Consider the following 14922-nt stretch of genomic DNA (forward strand, 5'->3'; position numbering starts at 1 on the left):
CACACATGGTCGCTTGAACTAGTTGATGCTCAAATTCAGTGACTCATTCATTAGCCCAAAAACAATCGTGAGCGTCGTCGAGGCTGGACAGGTGTGCCTTCTTCCCAAATCTACCGTGGAAAATCAGCTGTGATGCTGGATAGACTTTGCATCCTTGACTTTCACGAGCGCAATACCCATGAGTAGGCACATTGTGTTCGCACGGGTTTTCTGCACGTTCGCGAGCGTTTTGTACAATAAAACCCTCGCGAACTGGCAGAAACCCGTGCGAACACAAAAAAAAATACGCTAGGATCCGCGGATTTTGCGTATTTTCGAAATCCGCAAATCCGCGGATTGCCAATACGCAAAATCCGCTCATGCTTAATCTTGGGGCTACTAAACAAGTTCCTTTTAGGGCCTCCCCCAGATCCGCCTTGTATATGTTGAAGAGGAAGGGGGCCAGCACGCATTCTTGCTTTAACCCATTCTCCATGGTTAATTTGGGGGAAACTATGCAGGCACGTGTTTTGACCCGCACCCAGGCGTCCTTGTATAATGATCTTATGGCTTCAGGAAATTTGATGGAATACCCCAGTTTTCTAGCTTCCGCCATAATCTTTTTCTGACTACCTTGTCAAAGGCTGTGCTGTAGTCCACGAAGCCGGTACACCTAACAATAGGTTCAGCAGAACATCAAATTAAAAAAAACATAATAGAGAGAAATACACCTGAAATAAATCAGAAGAAAAAGAGAAGACAAAAGAATCCTTTCAATCCAAAAGTACTGTAGAAAAATATTGTTATTTATTATATATAGTAAAAAAAATGTTTTTAAAAAGGAGACAATTACGCTCAATACAAAGTGCTGGTATACAAAAAACATACCACAAAGCAGACAAGTGGCAAACAAAACCTAACATGTTACAATGAAGGAACAACATACACATAAATATAATGTGTCCTCCTACAATTTAGGCCACAAGAAGCGTCAACGGCGTTTCGACCGTTATGTTACTACACGGTCATCTTCAGGACTCACAGTTTACTTGAGCGTTTAACAGTTTGTGAAAAATCGTACACACCAATCAAGAATTGATGGTCATCCACACGGCCACGAAAATTATGTGCCACAGTAGTAATTCCGTTTCAAAGTCAACAAGGGCCCCCAAACGAGTCAGCACAGGACCTCGGGGAACATATTTTTGAAGCAACAGTGGTCCAATGCAATACAATAGTCTGAAAGTAATGAATATAGACACAATGGATACTATATTAGTTCTGACATGTTCAGCCGGACAGAGGTCACAATATTTTACTATTTGGAAAATTCAAAGACAGGATTCCTTCAACAATTCTTTGTAGTGGGGCACAAGCCTGTACCCTGTCACATACAAATTGGCATAGTGAAGAAAAAGCACATAAAAACAAAGCAGGGCTTTGAGGCAAAGCTTAGGACTTCTGCGGTTATCAATATGACAGAAATTCAAACAACACCATTACAGACATATAACACACGGTATACGTTTCAATGTATATGGTGCTCAGAAAGGTCGACGGCGTTTCGATCCCACTATAAAATCATGGGGATCATCATCAGGACATTAATAGTGCCTAAACAATAAAAGCCTCTAATACCTGGGAAGAAAGAAAGAAGGGGGGAAAAATATATAAGACACACATTACTTCATTGTGAGAAAGTACAATGAATAACACGTGACTATTTGTGGTGAAGTGGTGCTACTAGCACTCTAGTCGTGGTAGCGACGGAGAGAGGGACCCACATGTCATAGTGGTGGTGATGCTATCATATTGGTAATTGCAGTGAATGATAATTGGAAGTGAAAACGAAGTGTGGTTAACGGAGTGAAGAATGGAGGCGCATTGGGTAGTGATGCTCAGTATAAGATTGTGGATCGCCGATCTTTCTCCTTGACCTTCGCTCCCACTTAAAAAATCACGGGCACTTTTTTAAGTCAACCTGAACAAATTTTCGTCAGCTCAGACACTACCTCCCCTTGTTGGTCCATGCCTCAAGACGCAGGCATCAAGCGAATGCTGATAGTTTAATTTAAACCTTCGCCGCACTTACACTTTTAGCAGGCTATTTCAATCGTGACTGGACCTTTCACCAGTCACTACCCAATGCCCCTCCATTCTTCACTCCGTTAACCACACTTCGTTTTCACTTCCAATTAACTCCATTTTCTCTCGTGGGTCCTCGATTGCTCAGCTGGTTTATGTATCTCCATAGTCGTGCTGGGTTCTTTTGTTTGAGCAAGAAAAAGACTTTGAGCCATTCGCTTTCCATGTTGGCTTTTTTGTGTTCCCATAGTTTTTTCCTTAGGGATGCCCTCTAGAATGCAATTGATGGTCCCTTTGTTTGACTGCCCCCTTTTTTCTTTTCTGCGCGAGCCTTACGCAGAAGCCTTTTGCATTCTCGTATATCGTTGTTTGGACAGGTGCTTCCTGGTCTCAGTTACCCTTTCAGTCTCGGGTTTTGGGTCTTGGGGTTCCCGAGCTTGGTTTGTAGGTCCTCAATAATATTTTCACATCCGTTTATGGGCGAGAGCTTTGCGGGAGGTCCCCCTTCCTGTACCTGGCCCAGCCATGTTTGAAGTGTGGTCCCAGTCTTGTCTGACCACTTGATGCTCCTCAGGACGCTGTGTTTTTCCTCCCGCTTGTCTCCACGATGGGTTGGTAGATGGTGGCTGGCAGAACATCCAGCTGAAACACTGCTCCTAATGGCCTGTGATCGCTTTCCTTCCGATCTTCGACTTCAAAGTCTTCCATTCTGGCCGCCATCTCTTCGCAGGCCATGATATAATCAATTCTTAAAGCGTCCCGAAAGGTGAACTGAGGATGCCAGGAGGCAGGGCAAGCTTTTTCCAGCACGTAGGTTGATGTAAGCTTATAATTGTTAAGAAGTTCCTGCAAGGGAGCTGCACTGGCTGGTCCCTGGGGGGGGGGGTGATTTTGGATTCTGTTTTGTCAAGATTTTTCGGATTCAAATCCCTAGCTCGAATAACCTGGTATGATTTGTGTTTGTCTAGGTTCTGTGCCAGTGCCTCCAGCTGATCTTTCATGAGGGCCTGTGCGGGATTGATGTAACAGTTTATTACCTTCAGGCGCATTGGATGTTTATTGACACTCTAACTTCTGATCTGTAGGGCTTGCAGACCTGGGGAGTTTTGATTGATGGCTGTGGCTGCAAGGGCACATTCATGTTTTATAAAAACGGATAAGCCGCCAGCTGGACGGCCAAAAAGATTCCTTTTTATGGCTGGGACCTGATGTTTGTAATACCCTGCCAAAGGGGTGCTGGACAGGGCCCACATTTTTTTTAAACAGATTTCCAGGAACTGCTTCAGATTTTCATTTTTGCAGATTTTATTGATCCCTGCTATGTTCCAGGGAATTATTGTTAGTTGCTGCTTGTGGGTTAGTCCTGGGCCAGCATCTCCTCTGGCAGGCTGGCGTTTATCGCAGTTAGGAATGCTGTGGCCTCCTTCTTGCGTGTCGCTTTTGATCAGAGGTTAAGGAGGTGGTACGTATAACCTGATGATTATTTTGGCATGAGATTCTGATGCCCATGTTGTTCCTGGTGACAGGCTGAGGCCCCGGATTCTATTGTAATGGATTTGGGGTTACCAACTGTTGTGTTGATTTTGCCAAAGTTATCTGGGGGAGCAATTCTGCAGGAGATGGACTTAGTCCGAACATTGGATAATTGTCTGTAAGGTGATTTGGCCTTGCTAATGACTTTAGGCCCTTCTCACTGGAGGTTCTTGGTAATGTCGTTGGCTTATGCTGCATTTCCAAAGGCAGGGAGACCATGGGGACCTCTTTGCCCCAGTTTTTATTGGTGAAAATTGGGTAGAACTGGGTGACTTTTGTACTCCCTTGGAAGGGCAGTTGATTGATCTTCTAAGACTGCAATTGCCTCACTTTTAGCTTTGTTTTTTTCTGTTGCTTCTTCAGCTTCTTTTTTGCTCTCCTTGATAAGGTGGGTTTGTGTGTCTCCATCGCGAGTGAAGTGTGTTCCTGCGGGTCTGTTCCAGTGGCGTCGCTGGCCCTGAGATTTAAGCTTTGGGTGTCTCTGGGTTGCTAACAGGTTTGTTGGTCATGTGCTCTGTGCTTTTCCCGTTGTTGGCTATGTTCTTCTGTCCTGATGGAACCCCTGCTGGCCGTGTCACCTTCGGGTAATGACTGTTATGCTTTGCCCGATCGTCAATGTTGACGGCAGAATCCTCAGAGGGCTTAGATGCCAAATACTGCCCACCTACGACGACCTAGATGAAGACCTACTCCTTATATGGGAAAAAGACTCATGGAGATTTTCATTGAAAACTCTGAGCGGAAGGTACAAAGCCTACAGGCTGAGATATCTCAAATAGAATTGGAAATAAATGAATTGAATCTGAAAGAACCCACTGATAAGACTTATGAGATACTTAAAGATTTCAGAAATAAACACCAGGAAGATATTACACAACGTAAAGCAAGGAAATTAAAAAGAGACGAAATAGACTGCAAACAGGGGAGGATTTTTACCTTTGCGAAAAAATGACCACTTAGTAGATAATGACAACAGAGACCAAGCAAAGGGTATGCCCACCACTGAGAATATGAGTTCCAGTTCTACCTCTATCAGCACCATACTCACAAGTGAGAGTGAGACGGAATTAATGGCTAATAGCTTAAACGGAGACATTGTTTTTTTACACAAAGTAAAAAGAATCAAACAGGGCAACAGGGAACTACCCAATTGACAGGCAAATATCTCAAGAAAACAAGGAGGGGGAGATGAGGAGGAACAAGAGGGAGAGAGAAAGGGAATGAGATTGAGATCCTGGAAGCAGCAGAATTAGAGAATTAGTATAACACAGGAGGTGAGGTGATCAATCTAAGTGACAAACATAGAACTAAGGATATGATCAGCCTATTGGAAAAGGGTATGGGATTTTGCCCTAAAAATCCGGGTGATGTATGTTACTCTATAATTGACTTATTCAAGTTCACTAGAAATTTGAAATTAAAAAAATTCTTTGAGACTCATGTACAAGATAATAAAGCATCTAAAACATACATGGCTGACAGAGTGTCTGAATCACTGAGTATTCAAGATTTCAGAGATACAGAAATCCTACTGTCCATCACAGATGACGATAGGGACCATATGTCTATAGAGGAACTGCTACTAGACTATGAGATAGATACAGATCTGACGGTATCGAGTTGACTGAAGAATAAGTCAAGATGGACTCCGACCTTACCTAGTGGAAACAGCATAGACCTATTTCACAAACTGGCCATAGATGACCTGTACAAAATTCTAAATTCCAAACTGACACTCCAGAAAAAATGTAGGGGGAATCTACCACCAAATGAACGTAAAGCACTAGTAGAACTTCTGCAGCTTCCAGACATTACTATAAAAGAGGCAGACAAAGAGGGAAACATAGTCATCATGAACACATCGGACTACAATAAGGAAATATTTTCACAATTGGGAAACCCCACATACTATGAGAGACTTAGCGAGAACCCCATTGCACCCTTGACACAACTCATTAATACACAACTAAGAGTATGGTTACACCAAGGACTTATAGACTGAGAGAAATTTTTCTTTCTAAAAGTGGACAAACCAAGACACCCATGTCTCTACACATTACCTAAGGTACACAAACAAAAAGATTTCCCACCTGGACGACCAATCATATCCAGTATTGGTGGACCAACGGAAAAACTATCCCAGTTTATGGATACATTCTTGCAACCTATAGTAAGGAACCTACCATCATATATAAGGGACACGAAACACATCTTGAGCACCCTGACAGATGTAACCTGGGAGGAGGGCATGATCTTGGCCACCTTAGATGTGATTGGGCTCTACACTAACATGAGAACTAACTTAGGTATGCAAGCGACCAGGAAATTCCTTAACAGGAAACCAGCTAACCAATGGCAACATGTCGAGATGATCATGTCGATGATAGAAATCATTTTGGAAAATAATGTGTTTGTTTTCGACAACAAGTGGTACAGACAGGTGCAGGGTGTTGCTTTGGGCTCCAGGTTCTCTCCTTCGTATGCCAACCTGTTCATGGTTTGGTTTGAGGAGGAGTGGATCTGGGACCTTAAAGGTAAAAATTGGAGCGAATCAATAATCTATTGAGGAAGGTACATAGATGATTGCATCATGATCTGGGCAGGACCAATGGAGAGCTTAACCCAATTCTGTGAATTCCTCAACACCAATGACATGGGCATTGGTTTTACCTACAACGTTAGCTACACACATATTGAATTCTTGGATGTTAATCTTTATATTGAAAACAATTGAATCCAAAGCAGGCTCTTTCGAAAGCCTCTGTTAACGCGGGATTTCTGGTCTATGGTTATAGATCTAGATCCCAACTCAGGTCGACTGAACCGTTGGTACCTGTCATTGAGTAAAAGGCAATCCACTACTAAGTTAATCAGTTAAAAACTTACTCCACTCTAAAGGACCACTGAAGCTTAAAAGTTTTAAAAGTTTATTACAAAGCCAAACTTAACTGGAGATACAAACATCTCAAAATAAGATTCAAAAGATATACGGGTATCAATACAAACATGAATTTTCTAAATGCTCTTAGTCGGCAGAAGAATATCACTAAAACAAATTCTAGAATTACCAAAGTTGCAAGAATAGACACAAGCTGTAGCTTATGAGTCATTTACAGAAAGGAAAGAAATCAGATTAGACTGTCCCTACACTAGACTAGGTGACATCCCTACTTAGCAAGATCTTAACCTAAAAAGGTGTCAGCAGTGGTGACTTCCAAAGAAGATCACGCACTTCCCTTAGTCTTTGTTCCAAACGATGTTTTGCAGTTCCCTATCTGCCTACCCATCCGCTCTCTTAGGTTCCTCAGATCATCTGCCTTGCCTCCACCCAGGGGTGCTGTCCCTAATACAAAATCACATTTACATTAGAAACGCCCTTTAGAGACGCCCCTCACGTGGTGTTGGTCTCCATGCTGGTACTCCTTCTAGGCCCATCGTTAGCGTTGACCTTGCTTCCCAGGCTCCTCTCCGGCAAGACGGTACCCCCAGGAAATTCCTGAAGACTCCTCCAGGCCTGTACCAGGCTCTCTTGAACAAAAGTCTATTCATCACTTTCCTGATAAAACCCCCTCGCACCTGCAAAAGACACTTTCTCTGTGGGACCCAAATTCCGGCCTCCACCATATCTTTAAGTCGTAAACCATGTAACAGGCTCTGATCTTGTGCTTAACATGACCTTTCTCTAACGAGCACATGCAGATCAAACGAAATGACTTTATCTATTCAGGCCTGTTAGGATTCCATGAAACGGCCTATGCACTTCTGCAAAAACATTTAATTTCTTTAGTTTAAACAATATTCTAACTTATTACACACAATGATTATATAAACGTCTATAAAACATATATATCAGTCCTAGGTTCAGTAATACTTGAATCATAATAACATTAAAATCCAAATTACGTGGAAATACATCAGTTTCTTGTACTCTTTGTGAACTGCCATGTGGCCTACACATTTCCACGTTTAGCCGAATTACATTTTCTCTTATAGTCACACAACATAGGATTTCAACATCTCTAACATCTCTAAAACATCTACATTAGCTTTTCACACTCTATATAAGTATTTTATTCTAATTAAACACTATTATGTACTTTCACTCTATAATTTGACACTCTTATATAATGTTTACTAAACGAATACAACGTGCTTGTAAATATGGTGCACTTCTACAATTTTCTTAATTTGCACTCTCTCAATCCCCCCTTTGATGACTTTCAGTAGTCATCACCCTCAAAACACCATCCCTGAGGTATTGACTGAGTCAAACTGAAGTCGTTTCAGCACTCCCTCGTTTCATCGTCTCTAGAGCCTTCAGGCTCCTGTACTGAATATCCTGCATCGCAGTCAATCTCCTCTCTTGCCTTCTCATGGTTCTTTGCAACTTGTTTGATCTATACCATTGATACAGGCGCACCAATCCCCACAAAGTGATTATACAAATAACTACTATGATAATAGGTTTCAGTATGTACCAAATGATATTCTTTCCTAGGTTGGCAAACCAACCTCCAACTTTACCCATTCCTTGACCTACCTTTTCCCACACTGTTACCTTTGTCAAATCCTCAATTTCATTGTGTATTTCAGTAATGTTTCGAATGTACTTTTCTAAAGGTTTTGAATTGTCTGGAATGTAAGTGCAACATTCCTGGACCTTCAAAGCCTTACGGACTCCTCCCTCTTTGGCTAACAGAACATCTAGAGCAAGTCGGTTCTGAAGAACCATTGCCCTTATCGATTGCATTTCTCCTTCCACCAGCATTAGTGATCTAGCAGTACTGGCGGACAACCTATCTACAACTGTTGCCAGTCTTCTTATTTTAACATCATTTAGTGCTATCCCTAAGATAGGAAACATAGCACCAAATACGTCTCCAACTACCTCCGCAGTGCTTACATCCCTTCTTCCTCTAGCTGGTGTTTCTCCCTCTATAATTTGCAAATCCTCAGCATGGTATATTTTGGGAAAGACAATTGCCAAATAGCATGATCCATACCAATTATCTGGTAATTTCACGTATGCATTTCTCCCACAGACAACATATACATTTGGGATCACCTGCATTTCCTTCAAGAAATCTTTAGAATAGTACTCTAATTGGAAAGCATGTTCACAACTTACTTTTCCCACAAACACATTCTCGTAATAAGTTTCACCTCTGTGTATGCACAGTTTCCCCCTTTTCTCTCTATCTAGAGCTATTGGACCATTGCTACCCTTTCTTTGGTGTGCCCTTTCTTCCTCGGTCCAATCTGTTTTCCATTGACCTGAAGATTTTAAAATCTTTTGTTTCCTGTATCGATCATCCACCTGCCCTACAAACTTTTTCTCAATTTCTGACACTTTACAAGTCAAATTATTTCTTCGGGCATGTGAAGTATCTAATGTTTTCCAAGGAAGGAAACATTTCTGTAATCTGTCCTCACTCTTATAATAATCCCATTTATTTAAATGTTTGTAGTTCGGCACTTCTGGTAACACTGAATCAAAGTTCGAAAAATAGTATTCGAACCCATCCCGTTCATAAAATATGCTCAGCAACAAACTACATGTGATTCCATAAGTCAATGGAAGATGATGGTATCTGATACCTTCGTCTACAGAGGCTGGCAGTTTCATACAGACATAACAATTTTTAGCCTCCATAGCATCAACATATTCGTATAGCAATTTAGCATATGCATTCGATTTAAAGTTCCCCTGTGATTCATCTACATGTAACCTACGAGTCTCAGCTGCTAGTAAAGCTTTGTCTTTCTCTGTATTGTCCCCCTTTTTACTAGCAATAGTAGGTTTCTGTGTCGATGTAATCTTTGGTTTTGTTGTTGCTTTCTCTTCGTTTTCATGTCCCACTACATATGATATTGTAACCACTAAAGCTATAAGAAAAATCACTCACACTAAAAGTGTGCCTATTATACATTTGGCCCTGCGGTTCGGGTTGCCAGCCTCCATGATCTCAAACAGTGTAGTTCCAAATTTCTTTCACCGCACAATGTCTCTTGTCGAACCACACCTGGAAGCTGATAATCTTCTCCGCAAGATCAGTCTTTGTGTTCTATAGCAACAGACAACCCTAGCCCTTCTCCGTCCACTAAATGGAAGCCCCTAGTTTCTTCTTCCACTCGGCGCTAGGTTATCTCTTCATTAATTTATTTACAAAGTCTTTAGCAATCTGGAATTATCTGTGTTCCAACGACTCATCACACCTTCTAGTATTTCTAAACGAAGAAGGAGCTCCTCGAGTATTGGACTCCTTGAACAACAAACCGGAAATTCTACTGTGTTTAAGACCAAGTCTCTTATTCCACTCAGGAGAGGAGGATAGACAATATTGAGAGTCAGCAATCCTTCGACCTCCACTCCTGGTATCAGCAACTCTATTTCCACTGTTATGATGGGGTCAATTCTGGTCAGGGTCACTTGCCTCACCCTCCCAGTTCTGCGTGCTTCTGACATCTGCAGCGAGGTAGGTCCACTCAGGAGTAGAGTATCTTCTGCAAGGCACTCGCACCCTCCTTGATCTCCTTGGACCTTCCTGTTCCTGCTCTTGTACACCTTCGTCCAGATCCGAGTCTTCGGATATAGGAGCAAGAGTTTCCTCTCGAGCTGGCTTCAAGCTTGGCCTCTTTTTTCTTTCAGGCCAAGTAGCTGCTCCACGCCTTGTCCTCCTATTTCTTGTCCTTTCACTCTGTTCTGGATCACTCTGGACTCGATCTGTGTCTGAGTTGTTTTCACAGCAGCTTTCTCTTTCAGTGGCAACTTCAGTTTCACTGCCGTTCTGTCTTTCTTCTTCTGGATCTGTAGCACTCCCAACTTCTTCAGACACCCCCACAGCTTGACTGACCCCCTCTAGTGGCTCACCGTCCACAACTGAATCTTCATCTGCGAGAGGAGCTGTTTCTTCTAGGGGTGCTGGAACTCTTCGAGTATGGGAAGCATGGATCCAATTCGGCAACCCTCTGCACTTCACAGCGGTATTCGTGGTAAGAATGACCTGGTAGGGCCCCTTCCAGCGCACGTCTAGACAGTTCTTCCGGACATGTTTTTTCAGTAAAACCCAATCCCCTGGGCACAGATCATGACACAAGTCTCTGGAAGATGGAACCTCAGCAGCCTGCACCTGGAAGGACACAGAATGAATGGCGTCAGACAGTCCCTTGCAGTAATCCAGGATTAGGTCATCTGTAATGTTCAACAAAGCAGTGGTTGGGAAAGTTGGAAGTCTCATTGCCCTCCCCATCAGGATCTCATGCGGAGAGAGACCTGTCCTCCTGTCTGGTGTGCTACGCATACTCATGAGCACCAAAGGCAGAGCATCAGGCCAACTTAAGGAAGTCGATGAACATACTTTGGCTATTCGGGACTTCAACGTGCCATTGATCTGCTCCACGATACCTGAAGCCTCTGGTCGATAGCTACAGTGCAACTTCTGATCAATGTTCAATGCAGAGCAAAGCATTTTCACAACTTCACTGTTAAAATGAGTTCCTCGATCTGATTCCAGGGAGTTTGGCACCCCGTAGCACGGGATCAACTCTCTAAGCAACAACTTTGCTACTGTGAGTGTATCGCACCTGCGTGTAGGGTATGCTTCGACCCATCTGGAAAATATGCATACAACCACCAGAACATACCTGAGGTGGTTGCTTTTTGGCATTTCAATAAAATCTAATTGCATTCTGTTGAAAGGCCCCCCAGACCTCCCAATGTGACTCATGGTAACTGGTGTTCTTTTCCCTACGTTTAGTTGCTGACATGTGACACATCTCCTACACACTGCTTCTGCTGCAATCCGAAACTTAGGGCAATACCAAGTCTGCCTGAATACCCTCAGCATGGCATCTCTTCCTAGGTGTACTGGACCATGTATCTGTCGTGCCATTGGACTCACTAATTCCTCAGGTAACACTGCTCTTCCATCTGCTGAAACCCAGAAATCCATTTCACTTTTCACACAACCTGCTGTTTCCCATGCCTTTTTCTCAGAATCAGGTGCATTTTCTTGCATGTTTTTCAAATCCTCCCAAGTATCTACTGTTTCTAACATCATGTTTAATTCGGTCTTTTCCTGAGCCCCACCTACTTCCACCTCCGTGAAAGAATATCCTTGCTCCGCACAATAGCGGGCAACTTCATCTGCATATCTATTACCTTGCGACACAAAATCTGTATTTTTGGTGTGGGCTGTGCATTTGACTATTGCAATTTCAGCTGGACCTTGTAATGCTTCTAACAGTAGTCGCACAAATTCTCCATTTCGAATAGGCGAACCAGAGGAGGTCATGTAACCTCTCTGAGACCACAACTGCCCGAAATCATGAACTACACCGAAACCATATTGGCTATCTGTATATATGGTGACTCTAATTTTGTTTCCTGCTATACAGGCATGTGTCAATGCAATGATTTCTGCTACCTGAGCGGAGTGTACTCCTTCCAAGCAAGCGGCTTCCACAACTCCAGTAATGGTGCAAACAGCATAAGCTGCTCTCAACCGACCAGTATCGTCTCTTAAACCTGAGCCATCTACAAAGAAAATTTCATCAGGGTCGATCAACGGCTCATCCACGATATCTGGTCTTGGTTTCGTGCATAGTTCAGTCACATCAAGGCAATCGTGATCTTCACATTCTTCGCCTTCAATATCATTAGGAAGTGGCATCAATGTAGCAGGATTCAAAACAGAGCACCTCTTAAGGGTCACGTTCTCCGCAGCAAGTATAACTTGCTCATAGCACGTGAGCCTACTGTTGGTCATGTGCTGTGTCTTGGTCCTGGTCATCAACAATTCTACAGAATGCGGTACATACACCACTAACTGGTGTCCCATTACAATATTTTCACACTGTTCAATGCTGACACCTGTTGCAGCAACGGATTTGAGACATCCGGGCAACGCTGCGGCTACTGGATCTAAGGTAGCCGAAAAGTATGCAACTGGTCTACGGGCATTTCCATGAATTTGCACTAAAACTGACAAAGCACAGCCTTCTCTCTCACAGCAGAAAAGTGCAAATGGGTTCTCATAGTCCGGCATTCCCAAAGCCGGAGCACGACACAAGTCTTCTCTCAGCTGAAGGAACGCCATCAAACAATCATTGTCCCATGGTACCGGATCACTCACCTCCTTGTGCGTCAGTTTTTGTAAGGGTTTTGCTTTCAGTGAAAAGTTAGCTATCCACTGTCGGCAATAACCAACCATTCCTAGGAACATCCTGACTTCTCTCTGTGTCGTAGGCGCGTTCATTTTCATTATCGCCTCTATCCTACCTGGTGACACTTTGCGCTTTCCTTTTTCTATCCGGTGACCTAAGTACTGCACTTCTGTCAGACAGTACTGCAATTTGCTCGGAGATACCTTGTGTCCATTTTCAGCTAAATGGTTCAACAAGGCAATGGTATCTGTCTTACAAGCCTCTTCTGTTTCTGACGCAACAAGTAGGTCATCTATGTACTGGATCAGAACCGAGTTCTGGGGCAGTACCAGACTCAAGATTTTTCTTCAACAGCTGGTTGAATATTGATGGGCTATCTGTAAACCCTTGGGGGATACGACACCATGTTAAAACGCGATTTTCCATTTTAAAAGCGAAAAGGTACTGGCTCTCTTCATCCAGTGGGATTGAAAAGAAAGCCTGACAAAGATCTATTACTGTGAACCACTCAGCTTGGAATGGTATCTGAAACAATATCACTGATGGATTCGGTACCACTGGACAACATGAAACAACTATGTTGTTAATCTTTCGAAGATCCTGCACTATTCTAAATTTCCCACTAGGTTTCTGCAAACCCATAATCGGGGAGTTGCATGGACTTCCCACGATTTCCTTCAGTATTCCCTGTTGAATCATAGAGTCGATTACGGGTTTTATTCCTGCAATCGTCTCCGGGGTCAGTTTGTATTGGGGCGTTCTTGGATATTCAGCATTTGGTTTAACCATAATCTTCACTGGTTCTACTCCTTTGATCAGTCCTATCTCTTCCCCAGTAAAATCCCATACCTCGGATGACACTGCACCTCGTAACTCCCATGGGAGCTCCTCCAGTGTCAGGGTAGGATACAGTTCTATGCATGTTCTCGAATTAACAACCTTGAAGGTAGCATCATCGTCTGTAGTCTGTACCTCTACTCCCTGAGGTGTGCAGTATATGGTGCAGTTCAGTTTGCACAATAAGTCCCTTCCTAACAAACACACAGGACTAGAATCACACACTACAAACTGATGTTCATCCGAGTAGTTTCCTATTTTCACTGACACTGGTTCCGTCAAAGGGCTAGTCATCTTTTTTATTTGCAACTCCTACCACCTGAATCGTTTCCCCCGACATTGGTAGATCTGGAACCACTGCCGATCTCAGAGTTGATCGAGTAGCTCCAGTATCCACCAAGAATGTTGTAGGACACCCTGCCACTTCAGCCTCAACGAACGGTCCTCTTTGATCCACTTCTAGAACTGCCCCGAGGGTACAGTCCTCCTCTCTACTTACACGTCGTCCCGTCAATGGATCAACGTAGTAACACTCTTCTTTACCTGTGAACAAAGGCATTTGTCTATAGACTTTTCCTCCTGTCGTAATCTTTGGTGGCTGAGGGAACTGAGCTCGTGGAGCCGAAGTCCCCCCTTTGGCCGCATTACTTCTTGACACTGTCACCTTTTGAACTGGAACTTCCTGAACTTCCTCCTCCACTTCTATTTCTCCATTTTCAGGGTTATAGGGACACTCGCGTCTCCAATGTCCCACCTGGTGACACTGGTGGCACTTTGTCATTTTTTTCAATGTAGCAAGATCTATCCTAGGTCTAGGGTTTTCCTCGTTATCCCTATTCTGATTGTTTGATTTCCGTCCCATGGTCCCTGTTCCCTGTTGCTGCTGTCCTCCCTTTGCAGCTGACTGCACCTGCACCACCATCAATTTTTCCTTTAATTTCTTTGCTTTGGACTCTATCTCATCACTACAGTATCTTGCATATCTCAAAATCTCATCCAATGGTTTGTTTTGCCAACAAATTAAATGCTGCTGAATCATCAGACAAATATCGGGTCTCAACCCCAAAACAAACTTTAATACAAACTGTCCTATATCTTTGGGGTCCATTACATCTAGTCCACTGTATTGTTTGAATGCTTTCAGCAATCGTTCATAATACTCATGGACTGTCTCCTTTGGTTCCTGTCTTGTTCGGTCTATTTTTACCCAGTCTATGTCTTGTGGTGGCACTTTATCCTTCAACCATGTAATCACCCTTTCATATTTTAACATTACACTTTCTGACGGTCCATTAGTACGAGGATCCCTTTCTGGTTCTACAG

At 43.1% G+C, this 14922-nt stretch overlaps 1 protein-coding gene across 1 annotated transcript in view; it reads right to left on the bottom strand.

The window, feature by feature from the left end:
• Positions 1-543: 543 nt before the first annotated feature.
• Positions 544-14922, bottom strand: part of LOC144769530 (olfactory receptor 6N2-like) — a 65790-nt gene continuing 51411 nt past the window's right edge. The window contains exon 4 of the mRNA XM_078653673.1: positions 544-652. Coding sequence (XP_078509799.1) covers positions 544-652 — 109 coding nt within the window. The remainder of the gene's footprint in view (positions 653-14922) is intronic.

Source organism: Lissotriton helveticus, chromosome 7, assembly GCF_964261635.1.
Source record: "Lissotriton helveticus chromosome 7, aLisHel1.1, whole genome shotgun sequence".
In the NCBI taxonomy this organism is placed as follows: Eukaryota; Metazoa; Chordata; class Amphibia; order Caudata; family Salamandridae; genus Lissotriton; species Lissotriton helveticus.